This window comes from Aspergillus eucalypticola (assembly GCF_003184535.1).
Source record: "Aspergillus eucalypticola CBS 122712 chromosome Unknown BO83scaffold_8, whole genome shotgun sequence".
NCBI classification, from domain to species: Eukaryota; Fungi; Ascomycota; class Eurotiomycetes; order Eurotiales; family Aspergillaceae; genus Aspergillus; species Aspergillus eucalypticola.
In genome coordinates this window covers 478,513-506,021 of record NW_020290282.1, presented here as the reverse complement: position 1 = coordinate 506,021, position 27,509 = coordinate 478,513, and the positions used below count along the sequence as shown (strand labels likewise).

The 27,509-nt window shown below is 51.8% G+C and overlaps 11 protein-coding genes and 1 non-coding gene across 12 annotated transcripts; 7 read left to right on the top strand and 5 right to left on the bottom strand.

The window, feature by feature from the left end:
• Positions 1 to 222: 222 nt before the first annotated feature.
• Positions 223 to 1,934, bottom strand: BO83DRAFT_387339 (uncharacterized protein; the record flags this gene model as incomplete). Its single annotated transcript, XM_025532708.1, has 2 exons — positions 223 to 1,781; positions 1,874 to 1,934. The coding sequence occupies 2 exons, from the start codon at positions 1,932 to 1,934 to the stop codon at positions 223 to 225; spliced, it is 1,620 nt and encodes a 539-aa protein (XP_025389664.1).
• Positions 1,935 to 2,526: 592 nt separating this feature from the next.
• On the top strand, positions 2,527 to 3,885 carry BO83DRAFT_436177 (ADP-ribosylation factor family protein). The gene is made up of 2 exons (XM_025535937.1): positions 2,527 to 2,886; positions 2,943 to 3,885. The coding sequence occupies exons 1-2, from the start codon at positions 2,838 to 2,840 to the stop codon at positions 3,638 to 3,640; spliced, it is 747 nt and encodes a 248-aa protein (XP_025389663.1). The 5' UTR covers positions 2,527 to 2,837; the 3' UTR covers positions 3,641 to 3,885.
• A 408-nt stretch (positions 3,886 to 4,293) lies between these two features.
• On the top strand, positions 4,294 to 5,198 carry BO83DRAFT_334931 (uncharacterized protein). The gene is made up of 2 exons (XM_025528390.1): positions 4,294 to 4,469; positions 4,526 to 5,198. The coding sequence occupies exons 1-2, from the start codon at positions 4,374 to 4,376 to the stop codon at positions 5,045 to 5,047; spliced, it is 618 nt and encodes a 205-aa protein (XP_025389662.1). The 5' UTR covers positions 4,294 to 4,373; the 3' UTR covers positions 5,048 to 5,198.
• BO83DRAFT_236402 (phosphatidylinositol N-acetylglucosaminyltransferase subunit A/GPI3) lies at positions 5,155 to 7,022 on the bottom strand. Its single transcript, XM_025526936.1, has 5 exons — positions 6,903 to 7,022; positions 6,808 to 6,839; positions 6,717 to 6,751; positions 6,278 to 6,666; positions 5,155 to 6,228 (listed from the first exon to the last, which is right to left on the bottom strand). The coding sequence occupies exons 1-5, from the start codon at positions 6,917 to 6,919 to the stop codon at positions 5,262 to 5,264; spliced, it is 1,440 nt and encodes a 479-aa protein (XP_025389661.1). The 5' UTR covers positions 6,920 to 7,022; the 3' UTR covers positions 5,155 to 5,261.
• A 188-nt stretch (positions 7,023 to 7,210) lies between these two features.
• On the top strand, positions 7,211 to 9,895 carry BO83DRAFT_377143 (putative ATP-dependent RNA helicase DBP6). Its single transcript, XM_025530911.1, has one exon. It carries the CDS (start codon positions 7,260 to 7,262, stop codon positions 9,840 to 9,842), a length of 2,583 nt encoding a protein of 860 aa, XP_025389660.1. The 5' UTR covers positions 7,211 to 7,259; the 3' UTR covers positions 9,843 to 9,895.
• A 2,617-nt stretch (positions 9,896 to 12,512) lies between these two features.
• On the bottom strand, positions 12,513 to 14,141 carry BO83DRAFT_407116 (2-methylcitrate dehydratase; the record flags this gene model as incomplete). Its single annotated transcript, XM_025533930.1, has 2 exons — positions 12,513 to 13,733; positions 13,805 to 14,141. 2 exons carry the CDS (start codon positions 14,139 to 14,141, stop codon positions 12,643 to 12,645), a joined length of 1,428 nt encoding a protein of 475 aa, XP_025389659.1. The 3' UTR covers positions 12,513 to 12,642.
• A 201-nt stretch (positions 14,142 to 14,342) lies between these two features.
• On the top strand, positions 14,343 to 16,166 carry BO83DRAFT_309114 (citrate synthase; the record flags this gene model as incomplete). The annotated part of the gene is made up of 5 exons (XM_025527390.1): positions 14,343 to 14,869; positions 14,921 to 15,118; positions 15,169 to 15,933; positions 15,982 to 16,064; positions 16,117 to 16,166. 5 exons carry the CDS (start codon positions 14,343 to 14,345, stop codon positions 16,164 to 16,166), a joined length of 1,623 nt encoding a protein of 540 aa, XP_025389658.1.
• A 2,291-nt stretch (positions 16,167 to 18,457) lies between these two features.
• On the top strand, positions 18,458 to 20,138 carry BO83DRAFT_357873 (MmgE/PrpD family protein). Its single transcript, XM_025529274.1, has 2 exons — positions 18,458 to 18,781; positions 18,855 to 20,138. The coding sequence occupies exons 1-2, from the start codon at positions 18,533 to 18,535 to the stop codon at positions 20,061 to 20,063; spliced, it is 1,458 nt and encodes a 485-aa protein (XP_025389657.1). The 5' UTR covers positions 18,458 to 18,532; the 3' UTR covers positions 20,064 to 20,138.
• Positions 20,139 to 20,374: 236 nt separating this feature from the next.
• xlnD (beta-xylosidase XylA) lies at positions 20,375 to 22,792 on the top strand (the record flags this gene model as incomplete). Its single annotated transcript, XM_025534672.1, has 1 exon — positions 20,375 to 22,792. The coding sequence occupies one exon, from the start codon at positions 20,375 to 20,377 to the stop codon at positions 22,790 to 22,792; it is 2,418 nt and encodes an 805-aa protein (XP_025389656.1).
• A 155-nt stretch (positions 22,793 to 22,947) lies between these two features.
• BO83DRAFT_377140 (uncharacterized protein) lies at positions 22,948 to 25,640 on the bottom strand. Its single transcript, XM_025530910.1, has 12 exons — positions 25,100 to 25,640; positions 24,906 to 25,022; positions 24,746 to 24,841; positions 24,549 to 24,682; positions 24,408 to 24,489; positions 24,108 to 24,356; positions 23,973 to 24,054; positions 23,858 to 23,918; positions 23,710 to 23,798; positions 23,566 to 23,649; positions 23,439 to 23,505; positions 22,948 to 23,346 (listed from the first exon to the last, which is right to left on the bottom strand). The coding sequence occupies exons 1-12, from the start codon at positions 25,144 to 25,146 to the stop codon at positions 23,033 to 23,035; spliced, it is 1,422 nt and encodes a 473-aa protein (XP_025389655.1). The 5' UTR covers positions 25,147 to 25,640; the 3' UTR covers positions 22,948 to 23,032.
• A 431-nt stretch (positions 25,641 to 26,071) lies between these two features.
• BO83DRAFT_377139 (aegerolysin family protein) lies at positions 26,072 to 27,137 on the top strand. Its single transcript, XM_025530909.1, has 2 exons — positions 26,072 to 26,359; positions 26,436 to 27,137. Exons 1-2 carry the CDS (start codon positions 26,265 to 26,267, stop codon positions 26,776 to 26,778), a joined length of 438 nt encoding a protein of 145 aa, XP_025389654.1. The 5' UTR covers positions 26,072 to 26,264; the 3' UTR covers positions 26,779 to 27,137.
• Positions 27,138 to 27,384: 247 nt separating this feature from the next.
• On the bottom strand, positions 27,385 to 27,466 carry BO83DRAFT_t113. Its single transcript has one exon. It is a non-coding gene; the product is annotated as a tRNA-Ser (tRNA).
• Between the last annotated feature and the right edge of the window lie 43 nt (positions 27,467 to 27,509).

Here is a 27,509-nt window from a genome sequence, read left to right as displayed (position 1 = left end):
CAATCATGGGTGTACTTCTGTGGTGGTATATTATGCTTAAAGACTTCTTCTAACGCAAGTAAGGACAAGCCCTCTCCAGACAAGATATATGCAGATCAATGGACAATTGGCCAACTATACATGAGTAACAACATATCCTCCCTTTATAAACAAAGCCAATGGAATGCTATGTACAATCATCAATCACATCTATCATCTATCATGCATCGTTCGTCATCATGCCTACCTCACGTCAAACCATCTCCAGAGCCACCTCCACAACCCGTTCGGCATAACCCTCTGCGGCCAAGTCGACGCCATGCGGTCATCATCCACAGCACGGAGCTCGCTAGGTGGCGAGATATCGTGTCCATCTATGCCACGCATGACGCCCAACGATGACTGTGGCCGAGAGGTATTGTTCGATCCACTGCGGACTCGCTCCTTACCCGTGCGCGCGTCAACCAATTTCCCGGCGGCTTGGACGCAGCTGCCGTACGCAAATCGGATGAGAGAGTCGCCTGTGAGGCTGCCGATTATGAACACGTCTGGCGCAATCTCAATATCATCATATACTTTGCTGCGCAAGGACCGGGCGGAGATGACGGGGCTCGTGTCTGTGGTCGCATCTTGGTCGAGTACTTCATTGAGAAGCGGACGGTCGAGGTAGTCGAGGGTGCCTCGTCGGCCAGTAGCGTAGACCATCCCGCGGACGGCGCGGGTGACGGTGCTCCCGTCAGGCTGGCGGAATGTGACCAGGGCCTGACCCTCTTGCATCGCAACATCAATGACTTCCGAGTTGGGCAATCCTTCGTATATATCTTCCCATGAGCGAGTTTCCAAGAATGGGATCGAGGTGGTGCGCCGCGGCTTCACTCGTTTCTTCGTGGGGTCTGCTGCAACCGCAGCTCGTTTCATCAGTCGATAGACTCCGGCGTATTCAGGATATGCTTGGTGGTGGCAGCCACGCAGCGGTGATGACCGCCCTTCCGGATCCCACTTGAACACATGGATGATCTTCTGATCCGCCGGTGCAGAGATGATGATATCCGCGGCAGAGAATCCAGAGCCGACCACAAGCAGCGGAGTCTGCGGAGTGGGCTGGAGCGAGGTCAAAGGCTGTAGCATTGGGCTGGGCTGCAGCACTTGAGTGAATATACCACTAGCCAGGACCAAGTGCTTGCAGTGGATGTTGTGAGACCGAATGTAAAACCCATCATCTGTTCGTGAGATGCCGGAGATGGTCTCATTGAACCGGAACACATCATCGATCTCAACCGCCTCGGGGTACGTGCGGAAGTAGCTTGCTGTTTCTTCCCGACTGGGTCGGGTATATGCCGGAAGCTCCTTGCCCGTGATCTTCCGGTGGTGCTCAGCGAACGAATAGCCCGGGAGAGACAGCATTGACGCATAGCTGAGGGTCTGGATGTCCCAGCTGGCAGGCACGGGATTATCAGTCCACTGACCCCCTGCATGCTGAGCATTCCCGAACACCAAATGGGGAACGGCCTTTTCGGGCACGAACCGCCATTCGACATTCGTAATGGCCTCAAGCTCTTCTACATCCACGCTGGGACGCACCAGCGTGTCCAGGAGCACGTTCACGGGGAGAGCCTGCGTGGAGTACGACAGTCTCGAGGCGGCGAAATGATCCGTCAAAGCGTGCACGTCCACATGGAGCAACTCCGGGGAATCCTGGAGCTTCGCATGCAGAAGCGGGTCAGGATGAGGAGGATTGGAGGAATAAACTGGAAGATGGCCATGAAGAATATACGACAGAATCATGGCCGACGGCCCGTTCCCTGTGGGGGATCACATCAGCACGATAACAAGGACCAGAGGAAGAAATCAAATAAAAATCCAGCATATCCGTTGGCACGAAATGGCGACATACCGACGATAATGGTATCAGTCTCCAATGAAGGCATCTCTTGCGCCTTCGCCCGCCCAACCATCGTGGGGCATGCTGTTTGCGACATGCGATAGCAGGGTTCCTCTGACAAGTCCAACCACACACAGTATTGAAGATCTACAGTAGAGCCACTACCTCCAGCTTAAGGGTGAGAACCAGTGGCCATCGGGTGACCGTTACATTGACAAAGAGGAGGAAAGATTAAGCTTGTAGGGAAACCATTAGAAGAGGAAGGGAGAGAGGGGATGCCGATTCCGCGAGCGGACAAGGCAGGGCCTGGGGACGCTGACAAACTGACAAATGCAAGACCCTCAACTCGACTATGTAATCCTTACTTATTACAGTAGGAATGGATCCAGCCAAGGGACGTGGGGGGCGATTGCTTGCCAGCCTCCAATGATGACCGTTGCTCCGTGCCACCGGCGCATCCGGGGTCGAGAAGGTGAGAAGTTTGGCTGCCACGATTGACCCGGCAGGCCGTGGTGAATGGACCCCGTCAATCTGGGTTCCGAGACACTTTCATTGAAAGGAAGAGCAACATTCCGCAGCGATAACGGCATGCCCGGATAATGAATATTAGTCCCAATAAATCAAGAGATCGACAATGCATGACTTTGACGTTGCGGGGTCTTCTTGTTCCGGAAGGTAGGGCTCGGGGCCTGTACCATATCTACCCTATACCCTACCTTCCTGTTCGGGACACGGCTGACGCGTGGAACCCCAGGCAATCAATCTATTGCCATCGGCGGCTGGCCCAGCGTCCTCCGTATCGAAGCGCAAGAGACAAATCAAGCAGCAGGTGGAATATTTCAAGAATCCAGCCTTCTGCTGCTGCCATGATTCTGTTATCTGAGCTGTCGTCCCGCCGGTTCTAATTGGAATTCCGAGGCTGCGTTCGCCGGAGGATATCTGGTCTAGTCTCCGCAGTCCGTCCCTCTCCGCAATCATGTATCATCTGGCCAAGTCCCTGTATATGTACGCTACTAGCAAGGAGGGTGAGTCGATGTCTTTGTCATAATCCCATCCTCGCGCGCTAATATCACAGTAATAGAATACTCCGTACTCCTCCTTGGCCTCGATAACGCCGGCAAAACCACCCTCCTGTCGCAAATCAAAGCCCTCTATCAACCCCGACCAGATGGCGCTCCCGCCCCTAACCCCGGGAAAACCGTGCCCACCGTCGGCCAAAACGTCGCGACCATCTCCTTACCGGACATGTATCTGAAAATCTGGGATGTGGGGGGACAAATATCCATGCGGAACCTCTGGCAAAGCTACTACACCAGCTGCCATGCCATTATCTTCGTCGTCGACAGTGCCGACGTCGGTCAAGACCCAGATATCACCCGGCTGCCGAGTCGACGACCTAGCTCTGCCTCCGGTCCGTCAGGAGGCCACTCGGGCGCATTTACGGAGGAAATGGTCGGGATCAATGCGCCCGGGAGCGATTTCGGTCGGCTCGACGAGTGTCGGCAAGTGCTGGAATCGGTTCTACAGCATTCGGATGTGGCCGGTGTACCGATCCTCGTTCTCGCCAACAAGCAAGATCGGGAAGACTCGGTAGAGGTTGTTCGTATCAAAGAGGGGTTTGTGCGCAAGGTCTTTGAGGGAGAGTCTGGAGCCGGGGTGAGGGATAGTCGTGTGTTGCCGGTCAGCGCGTTGATGGGGTCGGGCGTGCAAGAAGCGGTGGAATGGGTGCAGACGCGAGTCAAGTGGAATAAAGAGGGACGACCACCGTTAATGAAGTGATAGACTTGGGGATGGGATGGTCTGTTGCGAAGAATTTCGATTCTTTTCTTGTTCTTATATCGTGTTATTCGGGCTTGAGTTTGGCGTTAAGAGGTTATATGATCGGGAAGATACCTTAAATTGCATTTGTTTTCCATCAACTTGGGTCTTGTTCAATTGGCTTTCGCTGAAACTGTCCCGCATAGCGCATGTTGTACCGCAACCATGTAGACAGCCATATCTACATCCAGCAATGACCACAGCACAGTATATCACAAAACACAGAAAAATACCTACTACATCATCATTATCATCTCCATGGCCTAGATCAAAACAAACTGCCAATTCCATGCACCGGCATCTGACGGAGACATCCCTAATCATCCCATACCAGATACTGCAGAGTTACACCACATCCATGGAAGCACGCGACCGAAAACCGGACTGATTGGACGCACTGAACATTCTCGATACCAGTGCATGACGTTTATCCTAGTCAAAGTAGTGGTTCGATGAAAGTGAAGTGATGGAAAAGCATGCAAGCCATGAAGTCAACGCCGGTCACTTTGACGTCATTCCCGTGAAGCCCTAAACTGCCATCCCGGACGGTTCAGCTTGTATATTTAGCTGTCCGGTTACTGTCTGCTTCAATTCTGTTTAGTATCGACTGCAACAGTGTTTACTCTCTAATAATCTTGAACTGATTTTTTTTTCAAGTTCCACCACACGATAACGTCCGCACACATTCTTCATCATGAGCCACTTCAACAACCCCGACTCTGTCGCTACTAACAAGCAGGGTGAATTCCACCCTTCGGTGAAACCTACGGGTCCTATTGAGCAAGGTGGTGTATGTATCCCATTCTAATAGTGTCCGATCATGCAAATTGTACTGACAAAAAACAGCACCAAGTAGGAAGAAAGGTCGCTCCTAGCGACTTCGTCCCCGAATTCCGCGCCGAGAGCCATCCCCCTGGTACCGCGCCCGCCAGCAGCTCCTACCAGCCTAATCCCACCGGCGAGGTTGGTGGCCAGGCACTCAACCCCAATGTCGAACGCAGCCATGGCAAGGAATCTGTCAAGACCAACGCTAGCGATACCTTGATGGGCGCTACATCGCAGGACGTGCACAAGGGTCTGGGCCAGCCTATTTCGGGACAGACCAGCAACGAGCTTCGTCATGATGGACAGCATGGACGCAAGGGCCAGAGTGCGGGCTTGGAACAAGTTGGAGCTAGTCGGGGAACTACCTTTGAGAGAGATATGCCGAGCCAGCGTGGATTGGAGCGTGATGAGGCGCGCCCTGGTCAGCGCGGTGATAAGGGTGCATTGGCTGCAGAGGATCGCATGCCAGAGTCGGCAGAGACGGCGGCCGCTGAGTGGAAGTATGAGCCTTCGACTAAGAGGGATAACCCGCATAAGCATTGAGCGTCACCACAGGCTGGACCTTAGTTGGATTTGAAGTGAACATGCTTAGAAAGGAAGTATTTTGGCGGCGATGTATTGATGAACAAAATATTCCTGCGTCTATCGGTCTGGGTATCGTACTGTCTCTGTATCATAAGCGAATTAAAATTGCAAGTCGAGAAAAGCTTGGCCTGATCATGGTGTAGAAGAATTTGTAGGTGCAGTCGGGATCATGTTATGATGCAGGCCCCAGACGGTCGCCTTTATACGTAGACCCTGGCCGTTTGTTCTCTTTTTGGTTGATCTTCTTAGGCCAGCTACGCGCAATGTCAATGTTTGCACGGGGAAACCACATCTCCAAGAAAACATAGAGTAAGAAGTCGATCACCACGCAAAGGCAGAACAGCTTGCCTGCCCACACTCCGCATCCGTAGTACCGTTTCAGACGGTCAATAAGGGCAAAGCTTCGCACCCGGTCCCGACCGGCCTCCCATCCCTGTCCGGGATAGTAGCCGTAGAATTCCTCGGGGCTAATGTCCCCGGAGATGCCTTTGTAGACACGTTCCGTACGTTCGGCTACGTCCGTCCAAGAATACATCATCTTGACCTGGTCGTGGAATCGATCCGTGCGGACTTTGTTCGAACGCAAGGCGGCGATGGCTTTTCCAGTGGCAAGCACGATATCATCCTCCTCCGGTTTCGCAAAAGTTGTCATGTGTTGGGGGAGCACCTCGGGAATGCCACCAACGCGTGTGCACACCACGTATAGACCACAGCTTGCAGCTTCCACAAGGACAGTACCGAACGCTTCAGTCAAACTCGGATGTAGATAGATGTGTCCCCGGATCATCACGTCACGAACTTCTTCGTGTCGCACCGAGCCAAGCATTTCAACCTTGTCCTGGAGAACATTCCTTTCTAGCATCTGTTCGAGATCGATGGCCTTGGGCCCTGATCCGGCAATGATGAATCGTACATTCGGATGGGACGCAAGTATCCGGGGAATGGCGGCAATAAGAAGATCGGTTCCTTTGTTGTAGAAAAGACGGGATATGACAACAATCGTGATAATATCGTTGGGCTCCATGGGTCGCGCTATTGGCCGTGGCTCTGGGGGTCGGAAGTTCTCTGCAACCACCGCATTGGGAATGACAGACACCATCAACGGGTCTAGCGAGGCTCGAAGGACCGTGTTCTCCTTGCTATCCCCTAAGTTATTAAAAGTTGAGCATAATCATGCGATTAACGTACCATGTATGACTGACACAAATAACATGGTCTACGTCACTCAAGATGAACTTGAGCAGCTTGTTGGTGAGAATTGACGCCGCATCTGCAAACCCAAACAGCGAATGGTCGGTAAAAACTGTTCGGAGGCCCATTGTCCGTGCATGAAGAATAGCTTCGTGACAGAAGCTGCTCAAGCTTGCATGGCCATGTACAATCTGAATCTGCTCACGAATCACAATATTTCGGAAGATAGGGAAGAACGAGAAGACCGTCGGCATGGTCGACTCCCGGTAAATCACGAAGAATGGGACATGGTATACTTTGAGCCCATTGGTGAGATAGCGAACGCCGGTTCGTCCCTTGTAGGCATGAGTTATGATGATGACTTTATGGCCGCGATCGATAAGCTTCTATAGAGCGATAAGCGTTGGCTGGAGCGAACGAGGTCTGGTAATCTTACGGTCGATAGCTGATATATGTGACTTTCAATTCCGCCTGGGTTCATCAGTAGCTGATCGTCAGAGGAACAACAGAAAGAGAGACCAACTGACCTGGCTGGGGGAAGAAAAAGTCACTGACCATACTGTGGACCGGTGATTAGTAGGCCAACCTTGATAGATCGCTCGAAACGCAAGCAGACACTCACGCAATGTTGTATGTCATAATGGCAGTCGGTAGCCTCTGAGCTACCCAAATGACACCTTCAACAATGGCCTTGAGAGGGCCGTTTCCAGCATATCCATGTTAGGACCTGACCAGCGTCAGGGGATGAGCAGATGGCCGACGATCGAAGCTGCGGCGATGGAGAGACGCGATGAAGCCCGGATTGGTCCAGACCCGGGCGGTGCTTGGGGCGGTGGGGATGTTCTGCCGGGAAAAGATTCCCCGCTGGAAAAGAAATATTGATGCTTAATCTTCGGAGCTGCTCTGGCAACACCGACCCAGTGCTACATTCCCCTTTCCCTTGTCAACCTCGCGCTGACCCTGCGCTACCGCCGCGATCATGGCCGGTGATCGCTCCGCATCTCACGATCCTGCCCGCATAAGCTCAGGAACTCCGTCGAGCGCCAAGAAGTCTCACAAAAGAAAGAGAGATCTCGATGGCTCCGCCACCGCTATATCCACTCCCACCCCGACGAAGAAATCCAAGAAGAATCAGGGTTCTCCATCCAACGATACCCCAGTCAAGGAAAGCCGGAAGAAGAAAAAGCATTCAGGAGCTGCAAGCCAAAGTGCTGTTCAAGAGACATCGCCCCAGAAAGAGAGTGCTGTCTCGCCGGTCGGCGGCCAAACGACTACTTCAAACCAAGACGACAGCCTCATTAAGAAAAAGAAGAAGTCGAAGGATGGAAAACGGAAAAGCGGAACAATTAGCGATGCAGCTGATGAAGATGTCGATATGAAGGATGCAGACGACACTGAAGAGGCCAAAGAGGAAGAAGCTAAAGGGACGAGGAAAAGCCGAAAGACTTCTGAGACTGCAACGACAGAGGATGACGACAAACCTACGAAGAACAAATTCGCCGGCATCTTGTCCAAGTTTGAGAGGTCGAAGAAAGCGCGGGAACTGGAAAAGACAAAAGAAAGCATGAAGGATGAAGATTCCACTGAGCTAACGACAGCAGAGCCGGTTGTAGCACAAGGTCTGGAGCCGTTACCACAACCAGAAGCAGCGCCTGAGCAGGATGAAATGCCAACCTACTCTTCGTTGCCGCCATGGCTGGCCAATCCCCTCCGTGCATCCGCTCAGGAACGACGCAAATTCGCCGATTTGGGAATCGACTCTAGCCTCCTCCGAGTTTTGGAAGACAATGGCTACCATGAAGCATTTGCCGTGCAGTCAACCGTCATCCCTCTCCTGTTGCAAGGACCAACGAACCATCCGGGAGACCTTTGCATCTCCGCCGCCACTGGTTCAGGAAAAACCTTGTCCTACGTCCTACCATTGGTCACAGCGTTGAAGCCGCTTCCTGCGCCTAGGTTACGAGGACTCATCGTGGTGCCTACTCGGGAGCTGGTGAAGCAGGCCAGAGAAGCCTGTGAGCTCTGTGCCGCTGGATCCGGCCTCCGCGTCGCGTCTGCAGTTGGAAACGTTGCGATCAAAGACGAGCAGCGGTCGTTGATGCGCGTCGATCAGGTCTATGGCCCTGCGACATTCAAGCTTCGTCAAAACGTGCAACTGACAGGCGATGACTGGACGAACTTCAATTTGCAGGACTACATCTCAGAAGCCGGTGATCTAAGTGAGTCTCTGCCAGGCTACGTTCACCGGTCAGAACCTAATGTCGACATCTTGATCTGTACTCCCGGTCGTCTGGTCGACCATCTTCGTTATACCAAGGGGTTCACCTTGAAAAGTCTCGAATGGCTCGTCATTGATGAGGCAGATCGACTACTGAATGAAAGCTTCCAGGAATGGGTGGACGTCGTGATGACCTCCCTGGACGCCCGGAAAGCCCCTGGTGCATTTGGTTTTAGCGGGAACTTTCTGTCCGGGCTTGGCTTGCCGATCCAGAGCAAGGAGCCACGGAAAATCGTTTTGAGTGCCACGATGACTAGAGATGTGACGAAGCTTAACTCTCTACGTCTTGCCAACCCCAAGTTAGTTGTCATCGGCGCGGATGCCGCCGCAACAGATGATGAGAGCGGTGGCATTGCACCTTCAGACGAACAGTTTACGCTCCCGCCTACCTTGAAGGAACATACCGTATCGGTTGGAGATGGATCGCAGAAGCCGCTGTATCTCCTGCGCCTCCTGCTGTCCCACATCAAGATTGAGACTAAGAGTGTCAAGCCTTCTGTGCACGATACTTCTGACTCTGATGATTCGGATTCCGACGAGTCAAGCTCTGGATCAGATTCCGATGACGCGTCGGACGTGTCTAGCTATGATGATTCAGACTCCGACTCAGACTCGGACTCGGACTCTGATACCAGTTCTGAATCGTCTTCAGACTCCGAGGATACCTCGGAGGACGAGTCGAGCGACGAGTCAGAGTCATCTGACAGCGACTCTGAATCAGAAGACGAAAAGCCGGACCGACAAAGGCCATCGCAGACCACAGTTTTGGTCTTCACGAAATCGTCTGAATCCGCATCACGACTAGCTCGACTGTTGGCACTCCTCGAACCCTCCCTCTCCGACCGCATTGGCACGATTATTAAATCGAACAAGTCGTCTGCTTCACGCAAGACTCTCACAGCTTACCGCCGGGGCAAGATATCTGTGATTATTGCAACGGATCGGGCCTCGCGTGGTCTGGACCTACGGTCATTGACACATGTTGTCAACTACGATGTGCCAGCTAGCATCACTACCTACGTGCACCGGGTCGGTCGTACAGCTCGTGCTGGCCAGGAAGGATCGGCGTGGACGCTTGTGGCACACCGAGAGGGCAAGTGGTTCGCAAGCCAGATCGCCAAGGGGTCGGATGGGAAGATCACTCGATCGACCAAGGTAGGAAAGGTGCAATTCAAATTGGATAATATGAAGGAGGTCAAGGCACGCTATGCATCTGCCTTGGACTTGCTCGAGAAGGAAGTGAAAACGGGTGGGACCAAAGCCTCCAAACCTAGTGCACAATGACATTGATGTTAGGTAGTCTCGGACAAGTGTATATAGTTAGGCCGAATACATGCAGACCAGTCTGGTGACCCTTTCTGTTTCGAAGAGTGGCCCGGGCTGAATACATAACTATTAAACAACACCTCCCCCCTCCCCGGCATATCACGCTCAACAGCTGTTCCCAACAGTTTTGTGCTGTATCAGATTATCAGTAACCATATCACTGTTCGTGTTGAGGTGCCGGGCTCAGCCGAGCTTGTCAGGTGCAGTCCATCTCATTATTGGACTCGCCGTTCTTCCTTCCTCCTTTTCTCAGTTCCTCGTTCCTATCGTTGCCAAGTATTACCATCCAGTTGCCGTTGACTTGTCTTTGCTTTGTTGTATGTCGAGAGGTATGCTGGTACAATATATATAATTACTCGTGCGGTGCTCTTGAGTGAATACTAACTCATATATTTATGGCATGAGCTGATCCTTCTACTACATTTACTGGGCAGCAGAACATCCTACCAGCGTCCGTGCCGTTTCCCCAATATGATGGTCAAATCCTCCTCATGTCACTAGTTTATATATGTCCACCCGCGCCGCTCAAATCGCTGCACCAAACAACCGGTGCTGTGGAAGATACATTTACCCAGATCGCAACGTCTTCCATGATCGTCCTGTTCCGAGCTGCTCCCTCAGGGCCGTAGCAATCCGTCTCCCATAAAAACTACGCACATCGGGAGTGTTACTAAATTTCTGAGAGGTGGTGGTTGCCCATCTGCCCTGCCTTTCAGAAGCACAGTGTTATCGACGGTCCTACGCAAATTACAAATGAGACTGGGGTATTGACAAAGAGCTGTACAGGATTCGTCGGGACAGGTCGAATATGGGAATGAAGGACTGGTAGGAAGAGCACTCTCACTGACAACCATCGATACGTATTCCCGAATTGATGGCTGCCTGCTCCAACCGAATACATCTGTGCGCACCTCGGCCTGGTCATCTGGACGGCGAGCGACGACGTGGAACAGAATAGACAGAAGCCCAGCAAGGAACACACTCAGCAATAGTTCCGGTCGCGTCGCCAATGAGTTCGACCACCTGGGATAGAAGCAGCTCAGAGTCTGAGCCTTTTTCGCACAAGGGATATTACGCGCTCGCACGGACTCATTCGCACTACTGTCTACACTTTACATAGACCCTAGTTCCAGCAGCAGCTCAGTTGAAACTACGTTTGGAAATGGGCTGCAGGGAAATGGACAACTCCCGTTGCGCGCAAGCAATAACGCCATTTTGGGCTATGTGATAGTCACGGGAGAACTCTAGCAACTCGTGACCGTCCACTTTGAACGCTTTAACTTCAAGGAAGTCGATCACAGAGTCAATAATTTGCACTATTAGCAATGCTATCATCTACGAGGTGTTTCAGGCGCGGAAAAGAAAACAAAAAGTAAGAAAAAAAGGGAGAGAGAGAGAGAGAAAAGGAGGGGGGACCTATTCCAGATCAGCTGTTGTGGTTGCAGATCGGATGGACAGTGCACCCAACTGTCCTACTATCTCCTGACTTACGGACATGCCGCTCAAAAATTGAAGGTCGGCGATGTAGCAGAGCGTGGAGGTGGGTTTGAGCAGCACTCGCGACTCTTCCCACTGCTTCCCATCGGCGGCGATGCCTACGCAGCACTTCACCACATAATGCCAGGTTCGGAAGAGTATCCATTATTACGAAAGCGAAGTTGCATATAGTTCAGCAGACGGCGCTCGAGCGTGGTGGAGACCGTCTTGCGGAGAGCGTCGGGGCTTAGCCCAGGGTCTAGATGGCTCTCCTGCGGTGGTGGAAGGCACCTGTGATGGTCTGATACCTGTCAGATGTGTTGCCCTGCAAGGGGAACCGGGCCTACAGTGTAACGGCAAGGCGAATTTTCCAATCACTACAGCAAAAGAAAGGGGGAAGCACGCTGTCAGTACTCAAAATGTATGTGACGAACCAAAAAGAAGAGCAAAACCAAAAGCATAGATTCGGTGCCACAAGTAGAGGGAGCATCATGACTATGTTATTCAGAGACCCTCATGACTTTTCCGAATTTCCCGCTATTGACTTAGTGGGTTCTACTAACCTCCACTGTCTTGGAGGCCTTCTTGCGGAGTATTTCTCGGCGTGGATTTAACCCGCGCCTTCAAGCTTATCGAAGTTTACAGCTTACAGCAGTGATTGACCGATTGCAGAAGGATCAGGAGAAGAGGCGTCGCAATGCAAGTAGGGCGAGAACGCCAGGAAAATCAGGAAATTGCCGCGCTCATCCGCCGCACCGGCTTATACTATTGAGCTTGGGCCTCCTATCACGCTTTTGGGAACCGTTTTCCGTCTGTTTGTGGTAAATCGGGTCGTGAAAGGGGGATCCCTGCAGACTACTGTGGGTCGCATGCAATAACGCAAGAACAGCCTGATTCCCCACTGGGTTAACACTGCCGAAGAATATAGTATCAGCACGTTGACATTCTGGAAAAGACCAATAGGCGGTAGCTGGCGCTCGATAGTGCAAATGCTAAGTTGTTTCTTTTTCGGAACTTTACCCATTCTGCAGCCAGAGACTGTCGTCGAAGAAGCAAATTACAGGGGTCTCATTGCTCTGACAGTTTCATCAGACAAGATCAGAATCACCACACATCAATCCACTGAGTTATGCTAATTAAATTGATTGTACGAGTCTATTATCGACCGGTTTCAAACTATATGTACTATCATTCCAATGATTCCAGCGGTGAAGACCCGCCAAGCTCGTCAAGCTCCTGTTCAATATCCACCAGTTCCCATACTATTTAGTTTCAATAGCGATCATCGGCCCAGCAGGTCGACCAATCGATGCACCGGAAGTTTGTCCTGATGGATCGCGTCGATCACCCGGCTTGTCTCCTCCGCCGTGAACAGGCCCTCCATGTTTCGCTCAAATTTGGCACGCACCTTGGGCAAAGTATCTTCATGCATCGGATGCCCGATCGGGTATTCGACGACTACTTCGTCTAATTGCGCCCCGTTGGTCAGAAAGACGGTGAGTCCGCTGGCCGCCGCCTTTTTGTGGTGGTAGCCGTAGGTGAACTGCGGGTCTTCGGCCATATGGATCCGCTGGCGAAGGGTCTCAACACGCGGGTCATGGGCCCACACGCTCGAATCGTGGTAGTCGTCTGCTTCGATGATCGCGTTCTTCAACAGCACCACCGACACCATGTACCGCATGCAGTGATCGCGGTCGGCCGCATTGGTGAGCGGGCCTTGCTTGTCGATAATGCGGACAGCCGCTTCATGCGTGCGGATATCGATGCGACTGATTTCAGTAGCGGGATCGATCCCCCTGCTGGCCATGGTCTCGGCCAACGACATGGCTGCCTGAACTGCGGAGATGCCGTGGCCCTCTGCAGTGATGAGTTTGAAGAACACCTCCTCCATCACCCGTGTCTTGAAGGGCCGTGGCAGCTGCAGCTCCTTACCCCCAAAGCTGACAGCCAGAAAGCCCCATTCTGGCTCAGTTAGCGCGCTAGGGATGCCTGGCTGGCCGGCGCGAGCTAGTAGGCACAGGTGTACAGCACGCATGGCGGCGTCTCCAGCGGCCCAGCCCTTGCGTGGCCCCGCATTGGGACTTTGACGGAAGATGCGCAAAGGGTGGCCATCAGCCCACGCATGGGAGAGAGCGACGGCGGCTTGTTTCTCCGTCAGACCCATCAGCCAAGCGACAACAGCTGTGGAGGCGATCTTCACAAGTAGTGTATGATCCAGCCCCACCTTGTTGAAGGCATTGCGGACCTGGTAGCAGCCTTGAATCTCGTAGGCTTTGATCATCGCGATCAGAACCGTCCGGACGGTCAGTGGCTGGCTGGTGGTGCCTGTACGGCTGAGCCAATCTGTGACCGCCAGGATGGCGCCCAGGTTATCTGTTCGTCGATCGGTTAGCCCTATATCCAGCCAAGCTTCTGGGAGCGCAGATCCCGCAGACGGGCCTTACCAGATGGGTGGCCCCATTCGGCACCAGGGTATGCATCATTGTGATCCAGAAAGCGAATCAAGGTTGCCATGTCAAAGGCACCCTTGACTGGATCGAGCTGGTGGCAGGTGCCCGGCAGCTTGAACCCATAAGGAGCGACCAGACCTGGTGTGTATGGGCCGATCAGAGCGCGACACTCGGGGCTTTGTTGAAGAGTCTCCAGAGCGCAACCAAGAGCATCCATGAGAGCATAGCGGGCCCGCAGGATAGCAAGGTCGCTTGTTACTTCGTAGTGGTAGACATACTCGACTAGGCGAGTTATCATTTCGTCATACTGTCGATCGGAAGTGGAAGACATGGTTTTCGGAGTGTGCACGGAAAGACTTAGGGATAGATAGGATTTGGAAGAAATGTTTGGATTGGCCCAGAAAGCGACGAGAGTGATGGCGAACGAAACAGACCGCAAAGGGAACCGCCCTTTTATGCTCCGTCGGGCAGACCGTGTCAGCCAGATGCCTTTAGATCGCCGGTGATAGTCTCTGCGGGCTGTCACTAGTCGATGGACCAAAGCTTGACAGACTATCTCGGCGTATCCATTCGTCCTTTTGAACTATTCCGTCCGAGACTGGATGGCCTCGGACAGATGCCTGCTGCCACGCCAGACGAGGTACAAATATGTGCTTCAGAGCCAGACAAATCCCAACAGAATCAGGACAGAAGCAGCGACAATCCTTCGCAGACTCATCGCATCCCCTTCTACATCATGGCATACACACTGGCATCTTGGCTGGGCCGCCTCTTCGATGCAGGCAAGAGCCTGCTGCCCTTGCAAGGCAACTACATCAATGCCCTACTGGAGCAGGAACTGCCTGGTGAGCGTGAAGGCACATTGACAGTGCGGGATAACCGGACGGGATCGAAGTATACGATTCCCATCGTGCGCAACTCAGTACCGGCCATGGGATTCCGTCAGATCTGCGTCGACCGTGCAGGAAAGAGCCCACGACAGCAATTCGAGGATGGCCTCCGGTTGATTGATCCAGGGTACCGCAACACAGCCGTCAAGATGTCCAGCATCACGTACATGTATGCTTACCTTTTGTCCCCTGGTCATCTTTGTCTTACTAACTGAGGTAGCAATGGCAACGAGGGCGTCATTCTGTACCGGGGCCACCCCCTTGCTTCGCTCATCGGAAAGAGCTACGAGGAGATTACCCACCTTCTCATCTGGGGCTCGCTACCCACACCCGAGGAGCGTCTGCGCTTCCAGCGGCGAATTGCCGAGGCGATGATGGTGGTGCCCGAGAACGTAAAGCAGATTGTGGCCACTTTCCCGTAAGTCCGCCCCTTATCTTTGCTTGTGCATGCTACTAACCTTGACGCAGACGAAACACTCCTCCAATGGTCATCCTCTGTGCGGTCTTGACGGGCTATCTGGCAGATCAACCCGAGCTCATCCCCGCCCATGCGGGTGCCAACCTCTACAACCGACGCCCAGAAATGGTCGATGAGCAGATCATCCGCACACTAGCAGTCACGGCGATAGCCGGGTCGATAGCTCACTGCCATATGAAGGGAGAGGAGCTCCGCGCAGCCGACCCGAACCTGAGCTACATCGAGAACATCCTCTGGATGGGCCGGTATGTGGATAACAACCCGGCGGTCACACGGGAGAAGGCAGCGGAGATCTTGACGAAGGCGTGGTCGCTGTATGCGGACCATGAGATGACCAACTCGACATCGGCTTTCCTTCACGTCTCATCTTCCCTGGCCGACCCACTTTCGGCGATGGCTGCATGCTGCATGTCTGGCTATGGGCTATTGCATGGAGGTGCCATCGACGCGGCATACCGAGGAATGCGGGAGATTGGTGGGCCGCAAAATGTGCCCAAGTTGATCGAGAAGGTGATAAACAAGGAGTGCCGGTTATCCGGGTACGGCCATCGGATCTACAAGCAGGTGGACCCAAGGGCGAAGTACGTGCGCGAGATGTTGGACGAACTGACGCGGGATCGCGACATTCGCGAGATGGACCCTGTACTCCAGGTGGCCATGGAGATCGACCGGATTGCCAGCACACACGAGTACTTTGTCAAGCGCAACCTGCAGGCAAATGCAGACTTGTACGGAAGTTTCGTGTACACGGCACTGTAAGTATTCCCCACATATTCCCAGAGGATGTCTACTAATCCATGCAGGGGTATTGACTCGCAATTTGCGACGGTGCTGGCAGCCACTGCACGGGTGTCGGGTGTGATGGCACACTGGAAGGAGCAGACTGGTAAGTTTTCGTCACGTTTCTTCTTGCGAAGAAGAGAAACTAACGAATGTAGAACGCGCACCGGATTTGTGGCGGCCACTGCAGGTGTACGTGCCGAACTAGAAATAGGGGTCTAAGGATGGAATTGTACAGAATGGGTCATCATAGGAGTCTATTGTTTTCGGGTCTGGGTCTTGGTTACTCCATAATTTGCGCTATATTCTTTAGTTAATATATTTCAACAATGTTTATTGATTGTCATCTACAATATCCATGGTGTCGTACGGTGAGGCGCATTGTTGTGAAAAATAATTATCCGCAGTGATTATTACAATGATGATTGATTTGTAGAATTTAGAAGAATAGAGCTATAAATCGGGTCCAGGCCGGAGATACCGATCGATTTGGTCCAATGTCCAATTATTATCTAGATTTTGCATTCTCTGTCAACTCTTGCTAGAGAGACTAATCCATTAGACCGGAGCCAACCATGCAATCCTGTGGCTGCACACGCCCAGCGGAGGTTAGATCCGAGACCACTTTTTCAACCTATGCATCCATGCTTTGCTCAGTCTAAATCTGTGATCTAGTGCATCTCCAAGGTCATCATGAAGTGTTCTCGGTGGCCAATACTTCTAAGACAAGTACCATGCCTGCGACCCATACACTATCGTTGTACGCGCCACACTACGTCTCGACAGTGTTGGATTTTTACCGTCGTAGGAATCAAAAAGTTGATAGTTACTACGACTGCTATTGCTACTAAAACGCCTCAGTCTAAGTAGCAACCTCTAGTACGAATCCGAGGCTCATATATAGTCAAGCTCTTCCTTTCTTCTCGGTTTCCATCACTGAACCCACCATCTCCTCATCTTACTATCAACCAGCTCCTCGTAAGCATATCCATTATTCACCCAACCAAAGCCAAACATGTAGCTTCTCTCCACCTTTGTTGCCGGTGCCCTGGCCCTTACCACCTCTGTGCAGGCTGCTAACTGCAATGCTGGCCTGAACTACTGTGCCTCTGTGCTGAAAAGTATCGGTACGTGTGCTCTCGTAGTATTCCACCTTCACCTAAGAATATCAAGCATATGGTTCAGAATCGGATTCTGACTTTCGCCATTGAATACCTTCAAATTTCAAGTACTTTCAAATGATGAATGCCGCCATTGGGCAAAAGTATAGAGAGTTCAATGCGGATCTTGTCCACCCTATGCTCTACCTGTGGCATTGCAATGCCGGTGGATCGGTTAGCATCGTTAAGCGCTGTGACTGGGACTGCGTGGATGGAGGTGCTGGAAAGAGTGATTACTGCCAATGGCAGCAGTAGATATAGTATGATATGATGCAGTGTTTCTTGTGGCAGGGGGGTTTGATCTGATCGTGTGGGTTTGTGGTAAGGGTTAACATGTATTGCTTGTGTTATTTACATGGAAGTGTTTTGGAGCTTTAGCGTGTTAGAGAAGACATAGTTTGATGTTGAATAGATTTTTTTTTTTGGAATGTATCTGTGAAGAGGGTAGTCCGCATTATATGCCCGTGTTTGTCAATGGCAGATGAACGAGGGTGGTACGTAGTTGCCTATACTGAGAGTTCTACGGTCTTCTTCAATCTCTGTGTCCGATTTGACACCTTATTTACAGGGCCTACCAAATCTCGAAACCCTAAAAATCGCTAATTTTCCTACTGCTGTGGCATTTTGTTCAATCCAGTCAGCAGGTGAATCAGCTTTTCACAACACAATCGATTGTGTAGTTATCAGACCATGTAGGTCAGGGGTATATCATGTCCGTCTAGTATTGACCGGACAGAAAACACCGACAGAACCCATCACATTGCTTTTGTCTCCAGCTCCACAAAATCCAAAGAAATATATCTGCGCCCTTAATTAAATCCCCTAAACGCCTTGATAGCGGTCTGCATTGATAGTGTTATATCGTATAATAATTAGCTTCACTAGTTACGAATGGGCGGCAGCGATCGACACGCCGCAAACAAGTAACAAAAGACCCACAATGACAAGTCGGTTTTGCAAAAGAAATAATGACCTTTACGTTTCAGTTAGACTATTGACGTGTTTTTATTTGATTATTATCCTATCACGGCCCAATGCAATAAAAATTTATATGGTGGGTCATTGACAAGTCGATCCGGGCATTTCTACGCCGTGTCTAAACTCCGTACCAAAATACTCCTAGTAGATTATAGTCCAAAAGATAGTCAGATCGAGAAATGAATCGAATCGAGAAAATGAAGACGATCGGGTTCGCCAAGAAGCACCCTATGTTCTTACTTTCTTTCTTTTTCTTTGTTGTTGGGTAATCATTCATATCCCCATAGGGCTATAACTGACAAACTTCCACCTTTTCCTCGCCAAGCCATACTTCTCACTCGCTATCATACTCCTATCCTCCCTTTAGTTTCCATCAATTATTTCCCATCATTTACCTGTCATTCAGTCACATAATACATAATAAAGTCCTACCACAATGACCTCTCACACACCTCCCCCCGCCACTTCCACCGGCACTCCCGTAACTCACACCCTCTCCAACTGGCTGGAAGAACTCACTTCCGAGTCCATTCCCGCCGAAGTCCGTGAACGGGCCAAATACCTCATTCTCGATGGATTGGCCTGTGCTCTGCTGGGGGCACGACTCCCCTGGTCCGTCAAGGCCCATGATGCCATCACTGCCATTGAGGGAGAGGGCAAATGTACCGTGATCGGATGGAATGAGGTATTTCTTTCTCCTCTAATCAGATTCCTTCACGTCTATAGACGTAATGGATAGGATGCTAATGGAGTGATAGACCCTCCCTCCCAATGCCGCCGCCCTCCTGAACAGCACCTTCATTCAAGGCTTCGACCTCGACGACATCCACATCGAGGCCCCCTTGCACAACATGTCCGTCATCGTCCCTGCAATTCTCGCAGCCGCAGAACAGGAGCAGGGCAGTTCGACTCGCCCTATCAGCGGCAAAGACTTCCTTACTGCCACAGTTGCCGGCTGCGAAACAGGACCCCGTGTAGGCTACGCCCTGGGCGGAACACACATGCTCACAATCGGATGGCACTCTGGTGCCATCTTCGGCCCTGCTGCATCTGCCGCAGCTGTCTCCAAGCTGTTGAATCTCCCAGCCGCGCAGATCGAAGATGCCCTGGGCATGGCGTGTACACAGGCTTGCGGACTTATGTCCGCGCAGTTCGAGAGCATGGTAAAGCGCATGCAGCATGGGTTCGCATCACGGAGCGGAGTACTTGCCACATACCTGGCAAAGCAGGGATTCACGGGAATCAAGGAGATCTTTGACCGCGAGTATGGTGGGTTCTTGAAGATGTTCTCGCTCGGGGCGGAGACTGAGCCCAAGTTTCACCCAGAAGAAATTTGTAAGGGATTAGGGGAGGTGTGGCAGATCAAGAAAATCAAGCAGAAGTTGCATGCGTTGTGCGCGGTGACTCATTGTACAGTGGATTGTGTTAAGGATCTTCAGGCCGAGCATCCTGCGAAGATGGGCGAGTGGAAGAAGATCGTCAAGATCGAAGCGGAGATGGCGAGGGCTGCGATGAAGAAGGGTGGCTGGGCACCGGAGAAGCCGGCTACCGTCACAGCGGCGCAGATGAGTATACCGTACGCGGTGGCGTTGCAGGTCCTGGATGGGGAGATTGTGCCGGGGCAGTTTGCGCCGAGCATGTTGAACCGGGAGGAGCTGTGGGATGTGATTGGATTGGTGGAGTGTCGGGAGGCTAAGGAGCTGGATAATACGTGGGCTCAGAGGGTCAAGATCACGTTTGAGGATGGGGAGGTGCTGGAGAAGTTGTTGAAGGCGCCCAAGGGAGTCCACCCCGGGGTGACCAATGAGGAGGTGTTGGAGAAGTGGCGGGCTGTGACGAAGGGGGTGATTCCGGAGGAGAGGCAGAAGAAGATCGAGGAGGTGGTGTTGAACTTGGAAGATGTGGAGGATGTTGCGGGTGTTTTGGGCGAGTTGTTGAGGGGAGAGACGGTGAATGTGCTGCAATAGAAGATTACCCCTTTTGGACGGGGATGGCTTCATATTTCCCAAGCGATGTCACGCCATACCAAAGACTCATTTACCCGGTGCCTGAGCAGATCTCTACTTTGTTAAACAATGCCAATGTTCGTATTTTTTTTATTGCTAAATGCAAGCATTCCAAGTTCTTCCCAATGCCGGCTAAATCATTCAGGCTAAACCCCGCGATGAAGTCAATCGGCCATTCTCCGGCGCATCTCCGCATCTCCGCAAAACCCTATAAATCTACCCCAGATTCAGTCCCCGACCATCTTTTTCTCCCCCCACAGACTGGCTCAAACATGGCGCACTCAATGTCTCGTCCCGTGGCTGCCACTGCCGCTGCTCTGCTGGCTCTGGCTCTTCCCCAAGCTCTTGCCCAGGCCAACACCAGCTACGTCGATTACAACGTCGAAGCCAACCCCGACTTGTTCTCTTTGTGCACGGAAACCATCCCACTGAGCTTCCCCGACTGCCAGAATGGCCCCCTGCGCAGCCACCTCATCTGCGACGAATCAGCCACCCCCTATGACCGAGCAGCATCGCTCATCTCGCTCTTCACGCTGGACGAGCTGATCGCCAACACCGGCAACACCGGCCTCGGTGTCTCCCGACTTGGCCTCCCTGCATACCAGGTATGGAGTGAAGCACTTCATGGCCTCGACCGTGCCAACTTCAGCGACTCAGGCTCCTACAATTGGGCCACCTCATTCCCCCAGCCTATCCTGACCACCGCGGCCCTCAACCGCACCCTCATCCACCAAATCGCCTCCATCATCTCCACCCAAGGCCGCGCCTTTAACAACGCCGGCCGCTACGGCCTCGATGTCTACGCCCCCAACATCAACACCTTCCGCCACCCCGTCTGGGGTCGCGGACAAGAAACTCCAGGAGAAGACGTCGCTCTCGCCGCCGTCTACGCCTACGAATACATCACCGGCATCCAGGGTCCCGACCCAGACTCGAACCTCAAACTCGCCGCCACGGCCAAGCACTACGCCGGCTATGACATCGAGAACTGGCACAACCACTCCCGCCTGGGCAACGACATGAACATCACCCAGCAAGACCTGTCGGAATACTACACTCCCCAGTTCCACGTCGCCGCCCGCGACGCCAAAGTCCACAGTGTCATGTGTGCCTACAACGCCGTCAACGGCGTCCCTGCCTGCGCCGACTCTTACTTCCTCCAGACCCTCCTCCGCGACACCTTCGGATTCGTTGACCACGGCTACGTCTCCAGCGACTGCGACGCCGCCTACAACATCTACAATCCCCACGGATACGCCTCCTCCCAGGCTGCCGCTGCCGCTGAGGCCATCCTCGCTGGCACCGACATCGACTGCGGTACCACCTACCAATGGCACCTGAACGAGTCCATCACTGCGGGAGATCTCTCTCGTGATGATATCGAGAAGGGTGTGATCCGCCTCTACACGACCCTCGTGCAGGCCGGATACTTCGACTCCAATACCACCAAGGCGAACAACCCCTACCGTGACCTCACCTGGTCCGATGTCGTCGAGACGGACGCATGGAACATCTCCTACCAAGCCGCGACGCAGGGCATTGTCCTTCTCAAGAACTCCAACAACGTCCTTCCCCTCACCGAGAAAGCTTACCCACCATCCAACACCACCGTCGCGCTCATCGGTCCCTGGGCCAACGCCACCACCCAACTCCTGGGCAACTACTACGGCAACGCTCCCTACATGATCAGCCCCCGCGCCGCGTTCGAAGAAGCCGGATACAAAGTCAACTTCGCTGAGGGCACCGGTATCTCCTCCACAAGCACCTCGGGCTTCGCAGCCGCCGTATCCGCCGCCCAGTCCGCCGACGTGATCATCTACGCCGGTGGCATCGACAATACCCTTGAAGCGGAGGCACTGGATCGCGAGAGCATCGCATGGCCCGGTAACCAACTGGACTTGATCCAGAAGCTCGCCTCGTCGGCTGGAAGCAAGCCGCTCATCGTTCTCCAAATGGGCGGTGGACAGGTCGATTCCTCGTCCCTCAAAAACAACACCAACGTCTCCGCACTCCTCTGGGGTGGATACCCCGGCCAATCCGGCGGTTTCGCTTTGAGAGACATCATCACGGGAAAGAAGAACCCCGCGGGCAGACTAGTCACGACACAATACCCTGCCAGCTACGCGGAGGAGTTCCCCGCGACGGATATGAATCTCCGTCCTGAGGGAGATAACCCCGGTCAGACATACAAATGGTATACCGGCGAAGCAGTGTACGAGTTCGGCCACGGATTATTCTACACAACCTTCGCGGAATCATCCAGCAACACCACCACGAGGGAAATCAAACTCAACATCCAGGACATTCTTTCCCAGACACACGAAGACCTGGCGTCTATTACCCAGCTCCCTGTGCTGAACTTCACAGCCAATATTAAGAATACTGGCAAGGTGGAGTCGGATTACACCGCTATGGTGTTCGCCAATACGTCTGATGCAGGCCCGTCGCCATATCCGGTGAAGTGGCTGGTCGGGTGGGATCGGCTTGGGGACGTGAAGGTCGGGGAGACAAGGGAGTTGAGGGTTCCCGTTGAGGTGGGGAGCTTTGCGAGGGTGAATGAGGATGGCGATTGGGTGTTGTTCCCGGGGACGTTTGAGTTGGGATTGAATCTGGAGAGGAAGGTTAGGGTCAAGGTTGTGCTGAGTGGTGAGGAGGAGGTGGTGTTGAAGTGGCCGGGGAGGGAGGAGTAGATCATCGCTCCAAGCGATTGATTATCATCATCATGATGATGTATATAGCCCCTAACTATTTATTATCAATTGACATTGAATGTTAACTCATATAGAGCTAGCTCTCCATCGTGAGCGAATAAAGTGAGAATTTCATAAACTTTATTAGAGACTAGCTAGCTATAGGCTATTCACAATTAGCCGGTTCTGCAATATGGCTTGCTTACCCGCCCTGCACGCTGTCCGGGGCCAGGATCATCATCACCAACTACTCTTCGCATAAAATGTAAACAAAGGCCTGGGACCAGGATCCGTCCGACTCAAAAGGAGCAAGTCCCTCGTTCGCATACTGGCCACATGAACCTGGTGTTCCGAGACCTCTTCAACCGGGTCTTCAAATGCCCAGAAGACGCTTTCTTCTTGATATCCATCGGATACGCGCTGGCCGCTCAGACATACAAATGATGTACCCTGTCTTCCGAAGGAAACAACTGTGTTTCCGAATCTGGTGTCGAAGTCGTAGGTTTGGAATTTGAAAAGTGTGCGGGCGTTTCCTTGGAGAGTTGGGAGTGCGACTGCAGGTTTTGTTAATGTGTTAGCAGGGTAGTTCTTGACCGGATGTTTATACTTGTACATAACTTTCAGAAAAGGGTGGGGGAAAGCTCACTGTCGCTGAAGCTGCCGTTGTCGAGGGTTCGTTCTTGGGCGATCATGGTTATTGTCCTGATGGCCAGCTGTTTCGGAGTTTGGGGTTAGTGGAGGATAATTGGGGATATGGTTGGTGGTGTACTTACCAGGACTAGTTTCTTGTAGTCCTCTGGAATGGGATATGAGATTGGGGAGTTGATTTCTTCGGGGTTTTCGTTGATGGCTTGGACCTTTTTAACTGTTAGTAATGTAATGATAGCTATAGGATTTTTGTGGATGCGCAGGCTCACTTTGGTGCGGATCACGGAGAGTATGTTGGCCCCTTCTTCGTACAGTTCGGCTTGTTGCTCTCTGCCGTTGATGAACTTGGAAACAGGGACTATAATATAGAAAGGGTTAGTAAATAGCAGCAAGCGGTGATTCGTGTGAAAGCTATACTCTTCCTGACGAGCTCAAGGTACGCGTCGTACTGCGTAAAGTCTTCGAATAGGTACCAGCTCTGGTTCAGTTAGCTACATTCCATGGATAATAATCATTGCAGAGCAGGTCTCACCCTCTGACTGGCAAAAGTATAGTCAAATGGCGTGAATGCATTGTTGAAATTCGGTACGTTGGTGTATCTCCACAGGAGTGCACTGCGTCGCTGTAAGTGTCCTGTAACCGAAGAAACTTGAGAGGGAGAACTCACAATCGTCTATATCTATGCTTTCCCTCCCTCAACTCCTGGTAGAAGTTATCCGCGCCTTCCTTGATCGCAAAAAGAGGCGAGTCTTCACCGTCGTGTGGCTCTGCGTGGATAACTCCAGATCGGCCTCCGCCTCCAGAGGTATGGATCCAGACTGTTACGCGAGAGTGTCTGTTAATCGTCTCCACGGCACTTCTTACTTCGTTTGTGACAGAGCCGGTGACTCCGTACATCGAGAAAGCAACCTCAGATCTTTCAGAAGTGTCAGGAGGAAGTAAGTTGAAGGACTCGGTGATGACTTACGCCTGTCTGATCTCTTGACTGGTGGATTTGTTGACTGCGGAAATGGAGACGCGAGCAAAGTATTGGCCACCTCGAATGAAATCTGTCACGACCATTTAGCAACTACCCAGTGGCTAGAAGATAGAACATCGTCTATCTTACCTGCAATAAATCGATCTCCGTACAATTCATTCGGAGTATCGGTGCTAATTTGGTGAAAGGAATACGAATTCCCAATTGAAGCTTGCTGTCTGGATGACACCTGGACTTGATAGGTCACCGTACTGCTTTCAAAACTGTGTCGATGAAGATTAGCTAATTTTGAATGCCCAAAGTCAAGCCAGAACAGATACACTCACCTTAGCCGATCAAGATAGCCAGCGTCGATTTGAGAGGACTGTCCCCAGCCGGAAATAGCAGCGCCAGCACTTATTTCCAAGGACTGCGCAAGCTTTCTGAAAAAGACATAAGGAGAGAAGTCAGCATTACACTTCAAACTGAGAATTTAGGTGTGCGGACGTGTAATCATCGATCCTTTCACTACTATAGAAGAGGTCGTAGGTGACGGACTCCGGTTGGCCTGGAGTGATAGTGACAGCATCTGCTACACCAATTTGTTGAAGGTAGGTATTGTATCTGGATGAGGGATGAATTGTTCAGTATGTGAGCACGGACACGGTTGTATCTATGAAGAGGATCGGAATCGATCGTACCCCTGTCCTTGCTGCATGCCATCGAAATATGGAACAAGTTCGGCCATTTTGGAAAATCTGGCTGCTTTGATCAGGTAATAGGGTATGAAAAATCTGAAGATGATTCTCAAAAACTGACTGGTAGTTGCATCACATTCCAACCAAATGCTGATGTCTTTATATGCTGGAGCACCAGTGTACGAGCAATCCTCGGGCCTATACAGACATCACGTCACTCACAACAAACCCCGATGCAATGTTCTCAGAGATGTAACTTCGTGGTGGCGGTCTGCATCATTCAGTTCTCTATGTGAGGCATTTTCTTGGGAGAAGTAGATTCCATCGAGTGACAACGACGACTATCCATTCAGCGGAGCAAGAGCCATGGAGAATGCAATGGCAGTGTCAAGGATACAAACATCGCGAGTATTAAAGCCGATGTCTAGACTCGCAATTGATGTCTGATTCGTTATCGGTGACTCCGAAAAGCCACTGGACGGGCACTAGATTCCGCTGCACGAAGCGTGGAATAATATCGATGGATCTGTAGATCAACTCAAGTGATCAAGGAAACGTTCGGGGAAAAATGGACCTGCCTGTGCTTCAGATAATTTGTTGACATGGACTGTTCGGGAACTGCCCTATAGTACCCCTGCAGTGGCAAATGCATGTCATCAGAGATGCATGAGCTGAGCATCGCGCAAACGCTTTCCCCTCATTTCTGAACGCTGATCTGGCCCTTCAGCTCGAGGTTCTACTCCACTTTACACTGCTGGAGGGTTACATCGATGAAATTCTTGCAATTCTGTGGCGTGCTTTCTATGATGTTCCTCCGAGGGCAAGGCACAAGGAAACTCAGCGACTGGGAATGGGAAGGCATGAGCTGCACAATCCCTGCTACTCCTGCTGTTGCGAATACGTAATGAGATGGATTAGCAGAATCCAGGATCCAGACTTGATTTTGCAGTCAGGCACACACTCACAGATACTAGGCTGGAGGATGACGATGGTGGTCGGAAACTCCAGACCTCAGCAGCGAGTACCAGAGATGATATAAAGACCCCCTTCCGGTCGCTCAGAAGAGAAGTCCACGAGAAGCATATCTTCCTCAAACCAAATTCGTCAAGAATATACACAATCCTCTCCACCAAAGACTTATACCACAGCCTCCACCCCCGATTAAACCATGGCCGAGCGAGCAGAAGCCCAATGGGTGCACATCCGCGTCGTCAACTCCCTATCCTTCGACACCCTGAGTGTCAGAAACACCTGGCTAGGCTGGTAAGTTCACAAAAAAAAATCATAAAGTTACCCATTTGGCACCAGCTCTCTTCCCTCTTCCCTAACACATTATCAGGGGCAAATTCCACAAAGAAAACAACAAGAGCGCCGAAATCCCCGTCTCCGACATCAACGCGCTCCGGGCAGCTCCTGGCGGGTCCTTCAACGTCTTCGCATGCGGCAGAGCACACTCGCCCTCTGGCACAGAGGGAAGCTTTGACGTGTACAGTGGAGATGTCCGCGTCGCTTACATCTACTGGGACTGTCCTTGGGGCTCGAAGCGCAACCAGTTCCGTGTTGACAGGATTGCTGATGATTACTGGGTGGAGACGGGGTATTGGAATCAGTCGGGCGGTGCTATTGGTAGTGTTACGGTGGAAATTGGGAGAAGAGATCGGGCGATTCGGTCGAGTCTTTAGATAGGGTGGATTCTGTGCTTCTTGGCCTGCTATTGCAGGAGTGTTTGGTTCGTTGATTATGTGTATGTGTTGTAGGTGTTGAATGGGTGTGATGAGAAGTATGTGATGTGGTTGAGTCGTCATTAACTTCTTGCCATTGACGCGAGAGACGATCTGATTATGATTATCTTACTACTGCAACTGATGGCTATATGGTGGACAGATTGATTGAAGAAGTCGGAAGTCGTAGAATTAGTAGGATCGACAGCATCTCCCACCCTATCGGAGTTGCTATGCGTTAGCGCAGGGACTGAAGTTTGGGGTGAAAGGCTGATATGATAGATCAACAACTGGCAGGTACTCTAGATAGTGTGTCGAGCATGTTCAAGATATATAATATTGTATTGCCTCATTTGTCCGTGTCATTGTCTTGTTTGACCAGAAGACGACGCTGAAGTCTTTCGCATATGCTGATAAGTCCCTAGCAGTGCTGTCGGTATAGAAGCATCGACTCCTCGACCGCAACAACAACGAACACAACTCAACTCATAAAACAACAACTATTGCAATTACATGGCATACTCTCACCCTATCTTTCCGAGCAAAAAATAATCCGAAAAACAAAAACGACGACAGTCGGATTTGAACCGACGCCTCCGAAGAGAATAGATTTCTAGTCTATCGCCTTAGACCGCTCGGCCATATCGTCTTATGATAGAGCTTTCGTAAAAATGCTATAAGAGGTCATCAAT